The sequence below is a fragment of the Saccopteryx bilineata genome, chromosome 7 (assembly GCF_036850765.1).
Source record: "Saccopteryx bilineata isolate mSacBil1 chromosome 7, mSacBil1_pri_phased_curated, whole genome shotgun sequence".
NCBI lineage: Eukaryota > Metazoa > Chordata > Mammalia > Chiroptera > Emballonuridae > Saccopteryx > Saccopteryx bilineata.
Window position 1 is genome coordinate 61,580,707 of NC_089496.1, and position 16,792 is coordinate 61,597,498.

At 46.7% G+C, this 16,792-nt stretch overlaps 1 protein-coding gene across 2 annotated transcripts in view; it reads right to left on the reverse strand.

Annotated features, from left to right (window-relative positions):
- LRRK1 (leucine rich repeat kinase 1) overlaps window positions 1-16,792 on the reverse strand; it is a 95,016-nt gene that overhangs the window by 59,225 nt on the left and 18,999 nt on the right. For both annotated transcript variants that reach the window (XM_066238763.1, XM_066238764.1), the window contains 4 exons: window positions 9,540-9,694; window positions 8,090-8,261; window positions 4,081-4,260; window positions 3,518-3,666 (listed from right to left, as the gene is read on the reverse strand). In XM_066238763.1, coding sequence (XP_066094860.1) covers window positions 3,518-3,666; window positions 4,081-4,260; window positions 8,090-8,261; window positions 9,540-9,694 — 656 coding nt within the window. The remainder of the gene's footprint in view (window positions 1-3,517; window positions 3,667-4,080; window positions 4,261-8,089; window positions 8,262-9,539; window positions 9,695-16,792) is intronic.

Sequence of the window (16,792 nt, forward strand, 5' to 3'; positions counted from 1 at the left end):
TTTTAATATTGTATTTTTTGCTCCATAAGATGCACAGGCATTTCCCACCCACTCCACTTCTGGGGGGGAAAAAAGTGCATCTTATGGAGCGAAAAATACAGTAAATAAATACCAGCTAGCTGGTTGGGGAGACAGACCACAAACACACCCCAAAACAAGAGGACGGCTTCGGCAAGGTCACTGTCACGAACACCAGCCAGGTCGGGGGAGTTTCCAGGCCAAGTATCTGGCTCTTTTAATGCCTGCCCTTGCCTAAGATTCTGAGCCAAAAATGTCTGGTTCGATCGTGCTGGACATACTGGACACCTGGAACAGCAGGGAAGCTTACCTCTGGTTCCTGAGTCATCGCCGGACCACTGAGGACTGACCTACTCTCTTCTGCCAGTAGCTCAGGATCAATGTGCTGTCCCGGGTTAGAGACCAGGGGGCAGCCAGCCACACCCACTGCGGGCCACTTGATGGTTGGAAGTCACCTGAATAATTACTTTTTTTTTAAAAAAAAAGTACCAGCTGCTTCAGGAAAGCCCATGGAGCACTTCTGACTCAAGCCGCACAACACTTTCATTTTCTCTTCTGATTCTACCCGAAAGGGCCCAAGAGGAGAAAAACACACATCATCTTTCTCGGTCTCCTCCTTTGTTCGTGGAAATGTAGTCATTGCTTCCAACTCTGATGCCCATCTTGGCAGATGCCACGGCCATACGGAGAAAAGACCACCCGGGCTGAGGGGTGAACTCCTTCGACTTCTAACCCCGAGCCAGGAAAACCAGAGTCACCAGGTCTCTCCACCTCGGAATCACCCGGCAAGTTTTTTAAACCTCTTGATGCAGGGGTTCCACCCCAGAGATTCGGGCGTAGCATAGGGTGTGGCCCAGGCATCGGGATTTTTAAAAGCTCCGAGGTGCAGAAAAGCATACGAACCACTGATCTACATGAAAGGGCAGGTGTGGTTGTCGGGAACCATGAGATGGGAAAATCCTCGAGTTTCCGGAGGCTCTGGTTCTGGTCCGAGCATCACTGCTTAGCATTTGCAGTCCTTGGACAAGTAGCAGGATGTCTCCGGACCTCCACCTTTTCATCTGTCCAACAGATTATGTTCTCTGATGTTCTCCACCGAGGTGATCAGAAAATGCTGGGGCGGGCACGGAGCCCTGTGTAAACGGCAGTGTCAGACTGCTCCCTTCTGCCACACAGGGCTAAGCTCGACCGGATGTTTATTGAGCATGTACGTACTATGTGCCAGACCCCGTGCAAAATGCACCGTCACTCTCCACGGTGAATGCTGTAATCACCCCTGTGTTATAATTTAGGGGAAAAATACCAGAGAGGCAACAAGGTACAGATAGTAAAATATCAGTATCCTTTGGCAATCAGGAAACCAGCGATAATCAGGGAGGGGGGGTGGGTGGGAGGGAGAGAAAATAGCAATAAATATAATAAAAGAAGATGGAATGAAAAACGCAGAGGGTGGGTCCCCTACAGATGGGAAGAGGGGGGGTTCCTCTAAGACACTCTCAGGAGGGACTGAGAACGGAATGCTGTTCTTAAGACAAAGAGTTCAAAAACAAACAAACAAAACCCACCTAAAAATAAAGGTCTGGGGGAACTTATATAAAACTGATGATGCAGAAGAAAAGGGGATAGTGTGGCCACAGGAAGAGGAGAGGACCCTGATTTAGGGACAGAAACATTAACAGGATAGAGCAGGTTTTTTTTTTGAGATAATGACTATAGGTATTCATGGGTCATAAAGCCATAAACTAGGTATGCCAAGCAAAAAGTTGTGGAATGATAAGAACCAGATAAAAACCAGGAAACTCTAGGAGAACTCCTGTCTATGAAATCAAGGTGGAAATGACTTTTTTATATACACTGGCAGAAGCCATGATTGATGATGTATTCCTCTATCTTCGTTATTGCAAAAGATAACAGACAAAAGAAAAAACAACAACAACGGATTGAGAAAGCCATTGGCCACATGGGTGATAAACACAGGCTTAAAACTGCTAAGATACAAAAAGAAGTCCTCCAAAGTGAGCAGGCTGGGACAAACACTGCCCTTTAGACAGATCACCCACACATAGTAACAGGCAGCACTCGGAAGGGGGAAGTTAAACCATTCATGAAAGTATGAAAAGAAGCTCCATGTTCTCTGCATCATATACATGGACGGTAAAAACAAGAAGACATCACTGTTCTGCCCATGAAAATGATAAAAATGTAAACGCTTCTGAAGACTTAGCTCTGGCCAAGCTGAGGGGACAGAAATCCCCGCATATTTCCAGCGAGGGTGTGAATCACACAGCTTTTTTTGGGGGGGGAGGGCAAGTGTGGATTCCAAAGTGGTCCGCTTTTACGACTTTGCTCTCGACATAAAGCAGACATCCTAGAAGACCAGGCTCTATTATAGTACAAGGAAGAAAAACCCAGAAACAATTCACAGGTCCGCCGATAGGACAGCCAAGTCACCTAAGCTACGTTCGCTCTACAGATTGAAGGCACATACTTAACAACAGTGACCTCTCTCCACCTTCACCGATCTAGAGGAGGTCTATTATGGAGTGATAAGTTAAAAACAAAACAAAAAACAAGTTGGAGGTAATGTAAATAATGCCATGTTCTTTTTGTTATGAAAATGAAAAACGAAAACAAAAGCTTGTCTATGTTTTCCTCTTTTCCCCCCAGTTTTACTGAGATATAATGGGCATCTAACATTGGGGTAAGTGTAAGGTACACCATGTGTTGATCTGACACCCATACATTGATCGCAAGATGGTTACCAGCACACAGTTAGCCAAGGCCTGCCTCATGTCACCCAATTGCCATTTCTTTTTTTGGTGGTAAGAATGTTGGTCATTGACTCTCTTAGAAACTTTTGAGTATACACCATGGTATATTGTTAACTATATCACAAGGCTGTACATCAGGTCTCCAGAATGTATTCCCCTTTTCAATGAAGTTTGTGCCCTTTGACCAACCTGCCCCCAACCCCCCACCCCTAGCCCCTGAAATCCACCATTCTACTTTCTGTTTCTAGGAGTTTGGCATTTTTAGATTGCATGCGTAAGGGAGACCATACAGTTTTTGTCACCTTCTGCTTGACTTAGTTCTCTTAGCCTAATGCCCTCAGGGTCCACCCACATGGTTACAAGTGGCAGAATACATTCTTTATATCTCATGGCTTAAAAATATCCCAGCCCTGGCCGGTTGGCTCAGTGGATAGAGCGTTGGCCCAGTGTATGGATGTCCCAGGTCCGATCCCCAGTCAGGGTACACAAGAGAAGCAACCATCTCTGCTTCTCCCATCTCCTTTCCCCCTTCCTATCCCCTCCTGTAGCCATGGCTCGATTGGTTCTAGTGTTGCCCCAGATGGGGGCATGCCGGGCGGATCCCAGTCGCATTGCATGCGGGAGTGTGTCTCACTATCTCTCCTCCTTTCACTTAAAGAGAAATATCCCCTAGTAGGTCTATACCCCTTCTTCTTCATCCGTCCATCTATGGGCAGGGGACTACTCACCATTTTCCCCGAACAACTGCTGGGCAAGGCGCTGGCTTCGATGAAGTACTTCCGGAGGAGATGTTTGCTGGGGTCTGGGCTGTCCAGTAAGATGTAGGAACAGAAGAAAGCCCCGTGCCGGAGCAGGAATATGGCGACGTCTTCATTCCCTACAGGACAGACACAGGGAGCTCAGGGTCTTCCAGATGTGGTGTGCGTCACACCTGTCTGAGACAACAGATGCTCGTCGTGGCGGGGGGGGGGGGGGGGCGAAACTGAGCAAGTTTCTGGGTTGTGGCTGAACTTCTCCATTGCCTCCCTGACGCATCAAGTTCCTGTTCGTGTGAATGTGTGTGGGTTTCCTTGGCTGCAGCTGGTACCCGTCCCTGAAATCCCCTGGCAGGGGGAGGTGAGTTGGGGAGTAAGAGAGGATGTAGACATTTCGAAAAAGAAACAAATAACAGGAGCTGCACACGTTTCCACACAGGTGAGTGAGAACCAGGGGGGAGGGGCAGACTCCGGCTCCGTGTCTCAAAACCGGGACAGTTCTCCTGGGCAGGGGCGGGGTCAACCGGGGCACCCACCTGACTTGATGGCTGCATAGAGGGGTAAGCGCACGATGACCGGGAACTCGTTCTTCCTGACCGCGTAGCTCTCGGGGTCGGCCCCGTGCGTCAGGACCAGCAGCTTCACCAGTGCCAGGTGCCCTTGCTGGCAAGCCAGGGCCAGGGTCCAGTTCAGTAGCCGCTGGGGGCTACAGGGACCTGGCAGGAGACAGCAACAGGGCAGAGGGACGGTGGTCCCGAAGGGCTCCAGTGGTCCCCACGCTGACTTCCCCTTGGACCAGCTGTAAACTCCCACCGTCCTGTTTCCAGCTCAAAGTCATGTCTGCCAGGCTGACCACGTTTGCTGAACAGTCCCTCTGAACTGCCCATTACACCTTCCCACCCTGCTTCATAACAAACAAGTCGGCTCGTCCCACAGCGTCAAGTGAGGACACGCAGTGTTCAAAACACCATATGCTCTGATGGTCACAGAATGAAAAACGTGTGAAGATAAGACTAGAAGGAAGCCCCCCACTATCATCTCTGGGGAGTGGGATTCTGAGCCCCCTTCTCACCCCTCCCCCAACACAGTCCCAACCTCATCTCTAAACTAGAATTACACACAGGGGCATGGGTTTTGGAGACGCAGATGGTTTAGGATTAAAATTTAGCTGGGTGATCTTGGACGACACATTTTTCAACCTCTCTCTGACTCAGTTGACCTCTCTGTCAAAATGGGAACGATGACGTCCAACCTCCCAAATCTAACGCGAGGATTACAGAGCGTAATGTATGCCAAGGGCCTGACATCACTCACTAGGTGACACTGTTATGTTCTTAGAGCACCAATGCTTCTCCAGCCTCGCCAGATTATCTGTGATATTCGCGTGCTGTTTCCGTCAGTATAAAAGAGCTCACTTTTTTTTTTTGTATTTTTCTGAAGCTGGAAACGGGGAGAGACAATCAGACAGACTCCCGCATGCGCCAGACCGGGATCCACCCAGCACGCCCACCAGGGGCCACGCTCTGCCCACCAGGGGGCGATGCTCTGCCCCTCCGGGGCGTCACTCTGCCGTGACCAGAGCCACTCTAGCGCCTGGGGCAGAGGCCAAGGAGCCATCCCCAGCACCCGGGCCATTTTTGCTTCAACGGAGCCTTGGCTGCGGGAGGGGAAGAGAGAGAGAGGAAGGAGAGGGGGAGGGGTGGAGAAGCAAATGGGTGCTTCTCCTATGTGCCCTGGCCAGGAATCGAACCCAGGTCCCCCGCACGCTGAGCCAACCGGCCAGGGCAAGAGCTCACTTTTTAGCCGACAACTTGGAGAGTTACTCCTTGAAAGGATGGCCTACCTAATTCCAGGATAAAAGAACGGGCCTCGAACGGACAGGAACAGCATGGGCTGAAGCATTCACCGTATATTCAAGTTCAGAGTAGGGGACTATCTTTTGGGTCTAGCAGCCAGGGAGAAATGACCCCATCCTACACGTGGATACTTCCTGGTTGCATCAGAAGGCGGTCTCATTCCCAGAGGTGGGAAATTCTTAGGGACCTCGTGCTCCCAAACACTGAGAGGAACCTTCCCTTTCACACTAGGAAACTGACCAGGACATATGGGTGAGGGGGAAATGGCAGCAATGAAAATGCAGCACATTCACCCCTGGTCCAGTGCCTGGGCTACAGCAGGTGCTAAAAAGTGCCCCTTCTTTGCCCTCCACGAATAACTATGATGAACCATTCAAAGGAGGGGGTGCAGGATCAGAAAAGCGAGCCCTGCAAAAGCAGACGACCCAATACTTGCCAAGTAAACTCCTATTCATCGTGCAAAACCCCACCCAGACGTCCATGCTCTCTGAAGACCCCTGTCCTGCCCCAGACGAGACCATTACCTGCCATGTACTCACAGAGCACTGTGTAAATACTTCAACCTCAGCCCTGTGATGCTGCTTGGCCTTTCTTTGCTTGGCCAGAGGCACGAAAGGGCTGGGGCCACCTTTTATTTTTATTTTTATTTTTTTTATTTTATTTTTTTAATTTTTATTTTTTTAATTTATTCATTTTAGAGAGGAGAGGGAGAGACAGAGAGAGAGAAGGGGGGAGGAGCTGGAAGCATCAACTCCCATATGTGCCTTGTCCAGGCAAGCCCAGGGCCTTGAACCGGCGACCTCAGCATTTCCAAGTCGACACTTTATCCACTACGCCACCACCGGTCAGGCTGGGGCCACCTTTTAAAATGTCGCGGTGACCCTAAAGTTCTGCAGAGTGTCCAAGACTTGGCGAATGCTTGGAATATGTAAGCTGTGCAAGTAGGTGAGACTCTTTGTGGCAAGCACAGAGCCACTCTTGGGGATCCCCAAAGAGAGGGTGTCAGCCAATAGCTCCTCGGGGGTGCCCAGATCCTCCCTGCCCTCCTACGCCTTGCTTGACCCAATTGGCACCCATGGGCCCTACCACCACCCTGATTTCTGTCCATAACTTCACTCTCCATCCAGATCCAGAGGAAGCACCATCTCAGAATTAACTCTGGGTGAAAACCAATTTCAAAGCACATAGCTGGACACCCCATCCCCCCAAAGGATCAATAAATAATATTGGGGGGCTCATGCTTGAAAATTATTAAAAATTTCAAGGTAGTGACTTAAGTGAGAGGCCCTGTGAGGCTGCCCTGTTGCACATCTATGAACCCTGCCCTGCACCCAAGCAATACCCTAATTCTCAATGACCACTGGTTAGGCAACGCCTCAGCCTATAATTGTAGTGATGACTGCCCTTGTACAGTATTGCAGATCTGAGGCCACCACGGGAAATTAAAGAAGACCGGGACACCCTGAATCAACCAAGAGAAATAAAATCACTTGTTACTAAAAAGGCAACTCACATGGCACATCCAAACCATATAATATTATCGGGCGATAAAATGAATTGGATCTTTTTTTTTTTTTTTTTTTTTTTTTAATTTTTTATTTATTCATTTTAGAGAGGAGAGGGAGAGAGAGAGAGAAAGAGAGAGAGAGAGAGAGAGAGAGAGAGAAGGGGGGGAGGAGCTGGAAGCATCAACTCCCATATGTGCCTTGACCAGGCAAGCCCAGGGTTTCGAACCAGCGACCTCAGCATTTCCAGGTCGAGGCTTTATCCACTGCGCCACCACAGGTCAGGCCTGAATTGGATCTTAAGCCACAAAAAGGACATGGAGAAAACTTAAATGCATATAGCTAGGTGAAAGAAGTCAGTCTGAAAAGGCTACCATGTTATATGATTCCAAGTACACAGCCCTCTGGAAAAGGCAGAACTATGGAGTTAGCCAGAAGATCAGGGTCTCCAGGGGTGGAGGGGGGGGGGAGGGAGGGATGAGTATGTAGAGCACAGAGGATTTTTCCGAGATTGAGACTATTCCTTATGATACTTTAATAGTGGATACATTTGTCCAAACCCATGGAGTGTACAACCCTAAAGTCAACTATGGACTTTAGTTAGTAATAATGTATCAGTATTGGTTCAATAATTGTAACAAATGTACCACATTTATACAAAATACAAATATAGTAATAGGGGAAACCATAGAGTGTGTGTGTGTGTGGGGGGGATCCTTTGTACTGCCCCATCAATTTTTTCTGTAAACCTAAAACAGCTTTTAAAAAAAGAGTCAACCTAGCCGGATAGCTTGGTTGGTTAGAGTATCATCCCAAAGCAGAGAGGTTGTGGGTTCGATCCCTGATCTGGGCATATACAGAAACAGACTGATGTTCCTGTCTGTGTCTCTCTCTTCTGTTCTTTCTAAAATTAATAAATAAAAATATTTTAAAAAAAGAAAGCCTATTAAGTTTAAACAAACAAAAGGAGTATAGATCTATATTCTTTCTCAAATACAGCGTGAGAGAATTTCCCTTGTAGGTGAAAGGGAGTGAGATGCAGGACGGGGGTTGCTGCAGGAGCTCACGATTGGTAAAAGTGCAGAGAATGGGCATTTGGGGGTACAAACTCTCCAAAATGCCTGCCTGGTTTCTAAGAAAGGCGTCCCTGAGTGGCGGTAAAGAGGTCATGTCCCGGGACTTACCTGGTAAAGACTCGAGTAACTCATGCACGACGTCTGTGTGCCCAAACTGCGCTGCCACCACGGCGGGGTTGTCATCGGTGGGCTCGGTCGGCAGCTGCACCTGTCTCTCGGTGAGCAGATACCGGACGGTCTCCAGGTCCCCGTAGGCCGCTGAGAGGCTCAGAAGCTGGCCCTGGCCCAAGAGAACAGGATCAGGACTTCAGCGAGACCCACACTGTGGGAAATGACCCAACAGAATCAACTCTCCATTGCTTTGTCGAGTCCACGGGCAAGACCAGAGTTGAGCACCCAGGACTCGGAACGTAGCCGCACACAGCCGGGGATGCCGGAGGTGTAGAGTCACACGCGGTTTCAAAGAAAAAGCAACATGTAGGACTGTACATACAATAGAACTGTATCTCTGTTAGAAATAACTCAGATCAGCAGGCTGGAAAAAAATATATATATTTTCCTTTATGAGAGAGAGAGAGAGAGAGAGAGAGAGGGACAGACAGGGACAGACAGACAGGAAGGGAGAGAGATGAGAAGCACTAATTCTTCATTGTGGCACCTTAGTTGTTCATTGATTGATTTCTCATATGTGCCTTGACCAGGGGGCTCCAGCAGACTGAGTGACCCCTTGCTCAAGCTGGCGACCTTTGAGCTTAAGCCAGCAACCATGGGTCATGTCTACGATCCCTTGCTTAAGCCAGTGACTCTGTTTAAGCTGGTAAGACCATGCTCAAAGTGGCAACCTCGAAAGTTTTGAACCTGGGTCCTCTGCATCCCAGGCCAACAGTCTATCTACTGCGCTGCCGCCTGGTCAGGCGGGAAGAATATTTCTAAAACTGCTAAAGTGGGATGATTAACGTATTAGGGCTATGTTTATTTTTTTTGTTCTCTTTTTTTCTCTACTTTTACATAATTCTAGATTTTTCTCTTTGGAGCATGTGCTCTTTTTATAAGAAAAAAAAGTGTGAAAGAGTGCTGCAGAATAAACCCTCCGGTCGGCATTTTGTTCTTTGCGTGTCGGTCACTCATCCCCTGTCCCCTGGGAAGGTGGCAGAGGTGACCTTAGGGGATGGCAAGGCGAGAAGTTGCCGCAAAAGATCGTGTGAAACAAGGTATTTCTAGAATGCAATAAAAGAGAAAATGCTTATTATGCCCTGGCCAGGTAGTTCAGTTGATTAGAGTTACCGATACGCCCAGGTTGTGGGTTCGATTCCCGGTAAGGGCACATACAAGAATCAACCAATGAATGCAGAAATACATGGAAAAACAAATGGATGTTTCTCTCTCTCTTTACTTCTCTCTCTCTCTCTCTCCATTCCTCACTCCCTAAAATCAGCAAATTAAAAAAAAATTTAAATCCTCATTATAATTATGATGATAACAAGAAGATAATCTGAGCCACAACCTTTGCCCAACCCAGGCCCCCGGGCCTGACTGGAGGGTCCGGCATCGACCTTACCTTTTCCAGCTGGGACACGCTCTCGTCACAAGCCTCTCTGAGCAGGTGGCGGGCTCTGCTGAGGTCCCCCTGCTTGTAGGCGGTGTGAATGTCTTCTGTCCCAGGACACTGCACTGTGCCTGGCGCGGACAGTTTGCTGCCCATGTCCCTGGCACCTGGGTGGACAGAAGCATGCACACAGAGTTACCGTCCCTGCTGGCTCGTGGGAATCATTAAAAAGGCACTGCCAATTGATTTTTGACAAGGGCGTAAAAGCCATCCAGTGAGAAAAAGCAAAGCCTTTCTCAAAAAAAGGTGTCAGGACACCTGGACATCCTACCTTGAATGAAAAGAAACCCAGACCCCTTTTTCTCACCCCACACAAAAATTAATTTGAGATGGATCGTGGATCTACACATACAGGTTAAAACTAGAGACAGTCTAGGAAAAACCCCCCGAGAAAAATAGCTTCATGACTTAACAGTAATCAAAGGTGTTTTTTTCCTTTTTTTTTGTGACAGAGACAGAAAGAGACAGAGAAAGGGACAGATAGGGACAGACAGACAGGAAAGGAGAGGAGAAGCATCAATTCTTTGTTGTGGCACCTTAGTTGTTAATTGATTACTTTCTCATATTGCCTGATTGGAGGGTTACAGCAGAGCGAGTGATCCCTTGCTCAAGCCAGTGACCTTGGGCTTCAAGCCAGTGACCATGGAGTCATGTCTATGATCCCACACTCTAGCTGGTGAGCCCACGCTCAAGCCGGTGAGCCCACGCTCAAGCCGGTGACCTCAGGGTTTCAAACCTGGGTCCTCTGTGTCCCAGTCCAACGCTCTATTCACTGTGCCACCACCTGGGCAGACTCAAAGGTTTCTAAGGACACAGGAAACAATAACCATGAAAGAAAAGACTTGCTAATTAGACTTCACCAAACTTTTAAACTTCTTCCCATCAACAGATTGATCTTCCATTTTAACCCTGAACAGGCAAGTTGCATAGTCAAAGAAAATAATCTGCAAAATGTACCCACAGCAGGAATAGTATCCAGACTATGAAAAGAACTAGACCTCAGTAATAAAGGACAAACAACCCACTTAAAAACGAGCAAAGATCTGAACAGTTAGAAGCCACTCAAAGAACTCAACACCACTTAGTCATCAGGAACATGCAAATTAAAACCACCAGGAGACACCATGATACTCCCACTAGAATCACTAACATTTAAAAGAACTTGGTAAAGCTATAGAGTAACCAGAACACCGAGACCTTATTGGTTGGAGCGTAAAAGAGCAGCACCCCTTTGGAAACAAAGTCTGGGAGTGTCTCATAAAACTAAACATTCACTGACCCTACTGACCCACAGTTTTATTCTTAGATATTTACCCAAGACAAATGTCTAATTTAAAAATGTATCCAAGAACGCTCATAGCAGCTTCATTCATCCTATTTCCAAACTGTCAATAACGCAGGTAGCCGTCAATAGAGGCACTGTGGTTTCCTGACTACTCAGCCACACAAAGGAATAAACTACAAATCCATGACATGCAAATCTGAAAATGTAATGCTGAAGGGAATGATCACGCAGAATGAGTCTAATCTATGGGTGAAAAAAAAAAATCCAAACAGTGAGTGGTTTTCTGGGGGAATAGCGACAGACATGAAGTTTACCAAGGAAGGGACAGGAGCACATTGTCTGGGTGACGTTGCTATATCTTGATGGCGATTTCATTCTACCGGGGTTATTTTAAAACTTATCAACTAGTCCAGTGAAGATATGTACCTTTGACTTTATATACATTTTACCTAAAAAGAAACAACCCCCAAACCATAAATGATATTGAACCATAGTCAATAACACGAATGCTCAAGTAGTTGAGGGTGAAGTGTACAGGTGTTTGCCATTCTGAAACGCATTAAAAATAATGGACTGCCTGACCAGGTGATGGCGCAGTGGATAGAGCGTCGGCCTGGGATGCAGAGGACCCAGGTTCGAGAGGCCAGAGGTCACCAGCTGCAGCGAGAGGTCGCTGGCTTGAGTGTGGGATCGTAGACATGACCCCATGGTCACTGGCCTGAAGCCCAAGTGACTGGCCATAAGTCCAAGGTCGCTGGCTTGAAGCCCAAGGTCGCTGGCTTGAGCAAGGGGTCACTTGCTCTGCTGGAGCCCCCCCCGGGTCAAGGCACATATTAAAAATGCAGTCAATGAACAACTAAGGTGCCGCAATGAAGAACTGATGTTTCTCATCTCTCTCTCTCTTTCGGTCTGTCTGTCCCTCTCTCTGTCTCTCTCGCAAATAAATAAAAAATAAATAGAAATAATGATTGTCGGGTGGTGGATAAAGGAACAAACAGAAAGCTGAAGAAATGGTTTTAGAAAACGTCAACAGTAGACTCTAAGCCAGGGGTCCCCAAACTACGGCCCGCGGGCCACATGCGGCCCCCTGAGGCCATTTAACCGGCCCCGCCGCACTTCCAGAAGGGGCACCTCTTTCACTGGTGGTCAGTGAGAGGAGCATAGTTCCCATTGAAATACTGGTCAGTTGGTTGATTTAAATTTACTTGTTCTTTATTTTAAATATTGTATTTGTTTCCTGTTTTGTTTTTTTTTTACTTTAAAATAAGATCTGTGCAGTATGCATAGGGATTTGTTCATAGTTTTTTTTATAGTCTGGCCCTCCAATGGTCTGAGGGACAGTGAACTGGCCCCCTGTGTAAAAAGTTTGGGGACCTCTGCTCTAAGCGATAGGGACGCAGACGCATGCGGTTGAATTCTTCCAACTTGACTGCGCGTTTGAACATTTTCCATAACCTGATGTTGGGAGGAGTCGGTCAAAAACAGTCACCCTAAATGCAGGGCCCGCAATCTGGTGTGCTGAGGGAGCCCCCCCCCCCAACCAGCGCAGGTAAATCCTGCTCTGTCAGAAAGGCACAGACAAGCCGTCAGTACCATCCAGGGTCTTTAGCGGCTTATGCTGAGCCACGACTGGCCCCGTGGCCACTGCCAGTGCTCTAAATCCCGCCTAAGTGGGTGAGGTTCACGTACAATGTGCATCATCACTGCTGAACGGCTGCGTCTGCGTGGAGAGTATTGTGGGGTGTTTTTCTTTTTGAGGTGGGGGTGGCCGTGTATTTTTGGAAGGAAGAGTCAGAAACGGTTGTGGCGTGTCAGCGGTTTAAGATGGAAATAAGACGGCTTTGCTTCCCATTCCACATGACAGGTCTCCTTCATGAATTATTTACTGTCAGAGACGCAGGGAAGGCCGCAGGCAGGGGCACGACAAGGAGGTAGAATCCAGGGCAGCATCATCCATCGGAAGGGACACTGGTCACCTTTCAGAACTAAACAAATGCCCCCCTCGTCTCCGTAAAAGACAAGCGTGTGTGTGTGTGCGCGTGCCCGAGCAGGTCCCAGTAACCTCTCCGGTTCACATTAGAAACAGAAATAGAAACAGTTCACCTTTTAGCCCCAGGTCAGCAACACTGAGCAGCTGGGTGTCTAGGACCTGGGGCACATGTGAAATGACAAGGGTCGTTTTACTTTAACTTGACGTTTAAAAATACTATAATGTCTGTGGAGTAAAAATGCCATAATAACCAAGACTCTGCCCGGTTCTGTTTATATGATTTTTTGACATGGGGATGTTTTCCGTTTTGAATCTATTTTTTTTTTTTATAAGTTGGACGGACAACGCTTGTCCATAGACCCCAAGAGCTGGGGGGTGGGGGTGGGGTGGGTGGAGGTCTGGACCCAACTGTTGGACAGACATTTGGGGGAAAACATCAGTTAAGGCAGATGAACTTCACTTAACCTGCCAACTTCATTTAGTTCCCTGAAATCGTAAAGAGAATAATTACATATATTCCGATGGAAAGACAAGAAAATCAAAATACTAATGATGAGCAGTACTAAGGATGAGCTGGGAGGGAGTTGGTGGTAGGATTAAAAAATATTTGTCTTCGCTATTTCCCAAGTTCCCCGTGATGGGATTATATGCCTGTTTTGTTTAAAACGTTAAAGAAATAACACAAGTAAGCAATAACACACACTCTTAGTGAAAAAAGAGCCTAAATAATACATAAATAGATCACGTAATAGGCAGAAGTCTCTCCTCCCCACCATCAGAGATGCCTTTTCTTAGAGGTAAATATTTATTTTTACAGTCATTTCCCCCCCCCCCAAATACTACAGTTTTATATTTGAGAATCAGTAACCTCTGATTTAAACGTAAAGCAAGGGAACATATTTATACTACTAGTGATAATTCAGTTATTTATTTGTGCCTATTAATCCATGATGGTCCATAATTCTATTCTTTTATACAGTAAAACATCACCCTTTGAAATATTTTTCTCATGCGGATTTAAAATTCATACGAAAAATATCAATCCCTCAAGTTTCTATTTCACTTGTTAATATACTAAGTAAGTCACTATAATGAGGAGGAAAGTTACAGCAGAACATTACAGTGACTCAGTTTCTATTTCAGTTGTTAATATATACTAAGTAAGTCACTATAATGAGGAGGAAATTTACAGCAGAACATTACAGCGACTCAGTTGTTAATATACTATGTAAGTCACTATAATGAGGAGGAAAGTTACAGCAGAACATTACAGTGACTCAGGTTCTAGTTCAAAAAATAATTCCTTTTGTTCTCTATGACCATGTGTCATTATTTGCTTATCTAGCAATAAAGATTCTTTATACACACACACACACACAGATACATGTGTAAATATATAAAAACTACAAACAGGTATATCTCACTTGCTTGTAACGCAAAGTTAATACGCTTAATGAGGTATATAACTAGGCAAAGGAGACTGACAACATAGTTCTTTTAAAAAAATATTTTGTTGGTGTTTCTTGTTTGATTTAAGAAGCAAATCAGTTAGAAATTAGAATGAGCGAGCGGAGAGTCTAGATGCGGGGGATGACGAGAGTTATTAATCTGGCACCTGAGACAAGAAACATTTACGGAAACCTGTGAGATGCCATAATGAACATATCTCCGGTACGGAATAAAAATTAATACCTCTTCATAGCCTGATATTTAAACGTGCTAGACATGAACAGGAAATTAAGAGCTCACTATGTGAAGAAGTCTTTGGTTAAAAAATACTTAAAAAAAGAAAAACCCATAGAACCAGAATAGTGTCAACCTCGACAATCACTCTCAACATAACAATCTATTCATAAAGAAATACTTCCAGGAACACTGTTTTGACGTCTTCAGCTGTTTCTAGGAGAAATATGTGTCACTGACAATAATTCAGTCTCTGCTCAGGTTTTAGAAAAACCAATGATTCCGACAGCAGGGAAAAAAAACTAAGGAAAATTATTTTTTCGCTTTTCTTCTGGGAAGATAATCCCACAAGAGAGCCATGAATAGTCTAGGGTGACATCTGTCTATAAAAGCCAAGTCACTCATACGAACAGCTCCCTGTGGCCTGCCCCACCTTGAAGAGAGTCCTTTGTCTGTTGATTCTCAGGCTGTTTTGTCCTTATAGCCCAAGAAGACATTCTCCTTATTTTTTTCCTTCTGGAACAATATTTGCAAAATGATCCCTCCCGACCCAATAATCAAAATAAAATTCTCTTGTGACTTTTTCTTTCTCTTTTTGCACCCCCTACAAATGGAGGACAACAGAGAGGTAACATGATAGAGACTTCAATTTCATGAGTTGTAAAATATCGGCCTGTTTGTGTGTGTGTGTGTGTGTGTGTGTGTATGTGTGTATGTAATTCTCTCATTTCCACCAAAGAAAACATGCACAAATGGTGTCTGTCAATTCAAAATGTGTGACCCCCTCTGTACATCCCCAAAAAGACACTAACCTTTCACTTGCACATCCGTGAAATTTTTTTTTTATGACATTCATCTTCATCCATCAAACAGCCAAAAGTATAGATATATTTATCAACCCATCAGCCCCTGCAGAACACGACAACTTGAGGATGCTACTGACCTGGTCATAATTCTTTAATGACCTTCCCGTGACATCCTCCACTGAGTCCCCGTGCGGCCAAAGCTCAGGGGACGGGGACTGTCCCTCCCCGCAGACTCCATCCTCTGGGCATTGCCCGGCTGGCTCCCTGCAGCCCCGGGTCACCGGCTTTCAGCGGGAAGGATGCATCTCTCTTTTTCCCAGTCATCCCTCTAGAGGGTTAGCTACAGTAGCAGTTTTCAGCTCTGGATCGAATGACGGTGAAATCTAACACTTGATTCCTTCAGGGAGGATGCAGGCATCGTCCTCCAGAGGTGTAGAGGGCGACGTGACCCCCAGGGTGATCCTCCACGGTCATGCCTCCCGTCCCCAGATGGCTGGTACTCTGTCCCACCAAGCGAGGCCACCGGGACCAGCCAGCATCAGGAGAGAGGGCTCAGATGGTGGTGGCCGTCACCGGGGGCCTGGCTCACGTCCTACCCGGAACAACACTCCAGCCGTGAGAGCTGAGTGCGTCTCGGACCAGCACAACCCCCCCACCAGAGATGGACAGCTCCTCTGTGGACACCCGCATCTAACCGCTGGGAAATGCATTTACGTTCACGAAAGGAGGGTGGGCGTTTTATATACGGTGGGCAAAGGCAGACAGGCAGCTGTGAGAACGTGAAGCACAGACTTTATCCCAGTGTTATTATTTATTGATGATTGGATTATTTATTATGGTGATGAACCCGCTTTTGCCCACTGCTGTGTATACAAACTCACGCGGCGGGTAGAGCAAGTTTCCAGCTATTTCTCTGTTACTGTCCTCTCAAAGAAATCATTCTTTCAAACATCCTCTCCAGGTTGACAGGGCCTAATTTCTAATTGCGTTCCACTTGCTATTGGCAGAGAGGGGGCACAAAGGAAGCAAGACAATATCTCAACCCAGAGGGACATTTCAGGTGAGGCATCAAGATGTTTCCGGTGGTATCTTTTACCAAGAACCGTGAGCCGTGCTGAACAAAACCGGTTGATGAAAATGGGGTTGTGTTGGTCAGGGTTCACCTAGGGTCCTGCTGGAGTTTCATTCAGAATGGTCAAGGGGCACAGAATTCTCTTGCTTAAAAAAAAAAAAAGAGAGGCCCTGGCCTGTTGGCTCAGTAGTAGAGTGGTAGCCTGGCATGTGGATGTCCTGGGTTCGATTCCCATTCGGGGCACACAGGAAAAGTGACCATCTGCTTCTCCACCAATCCCACCCCTTCTTCTCCTCCCGCAGCCATGGCTCGATGGTTCAAGCACACTGGCCCCAGGCACTGAAGATGGTTCCTTGGAGCCTCTGCCTC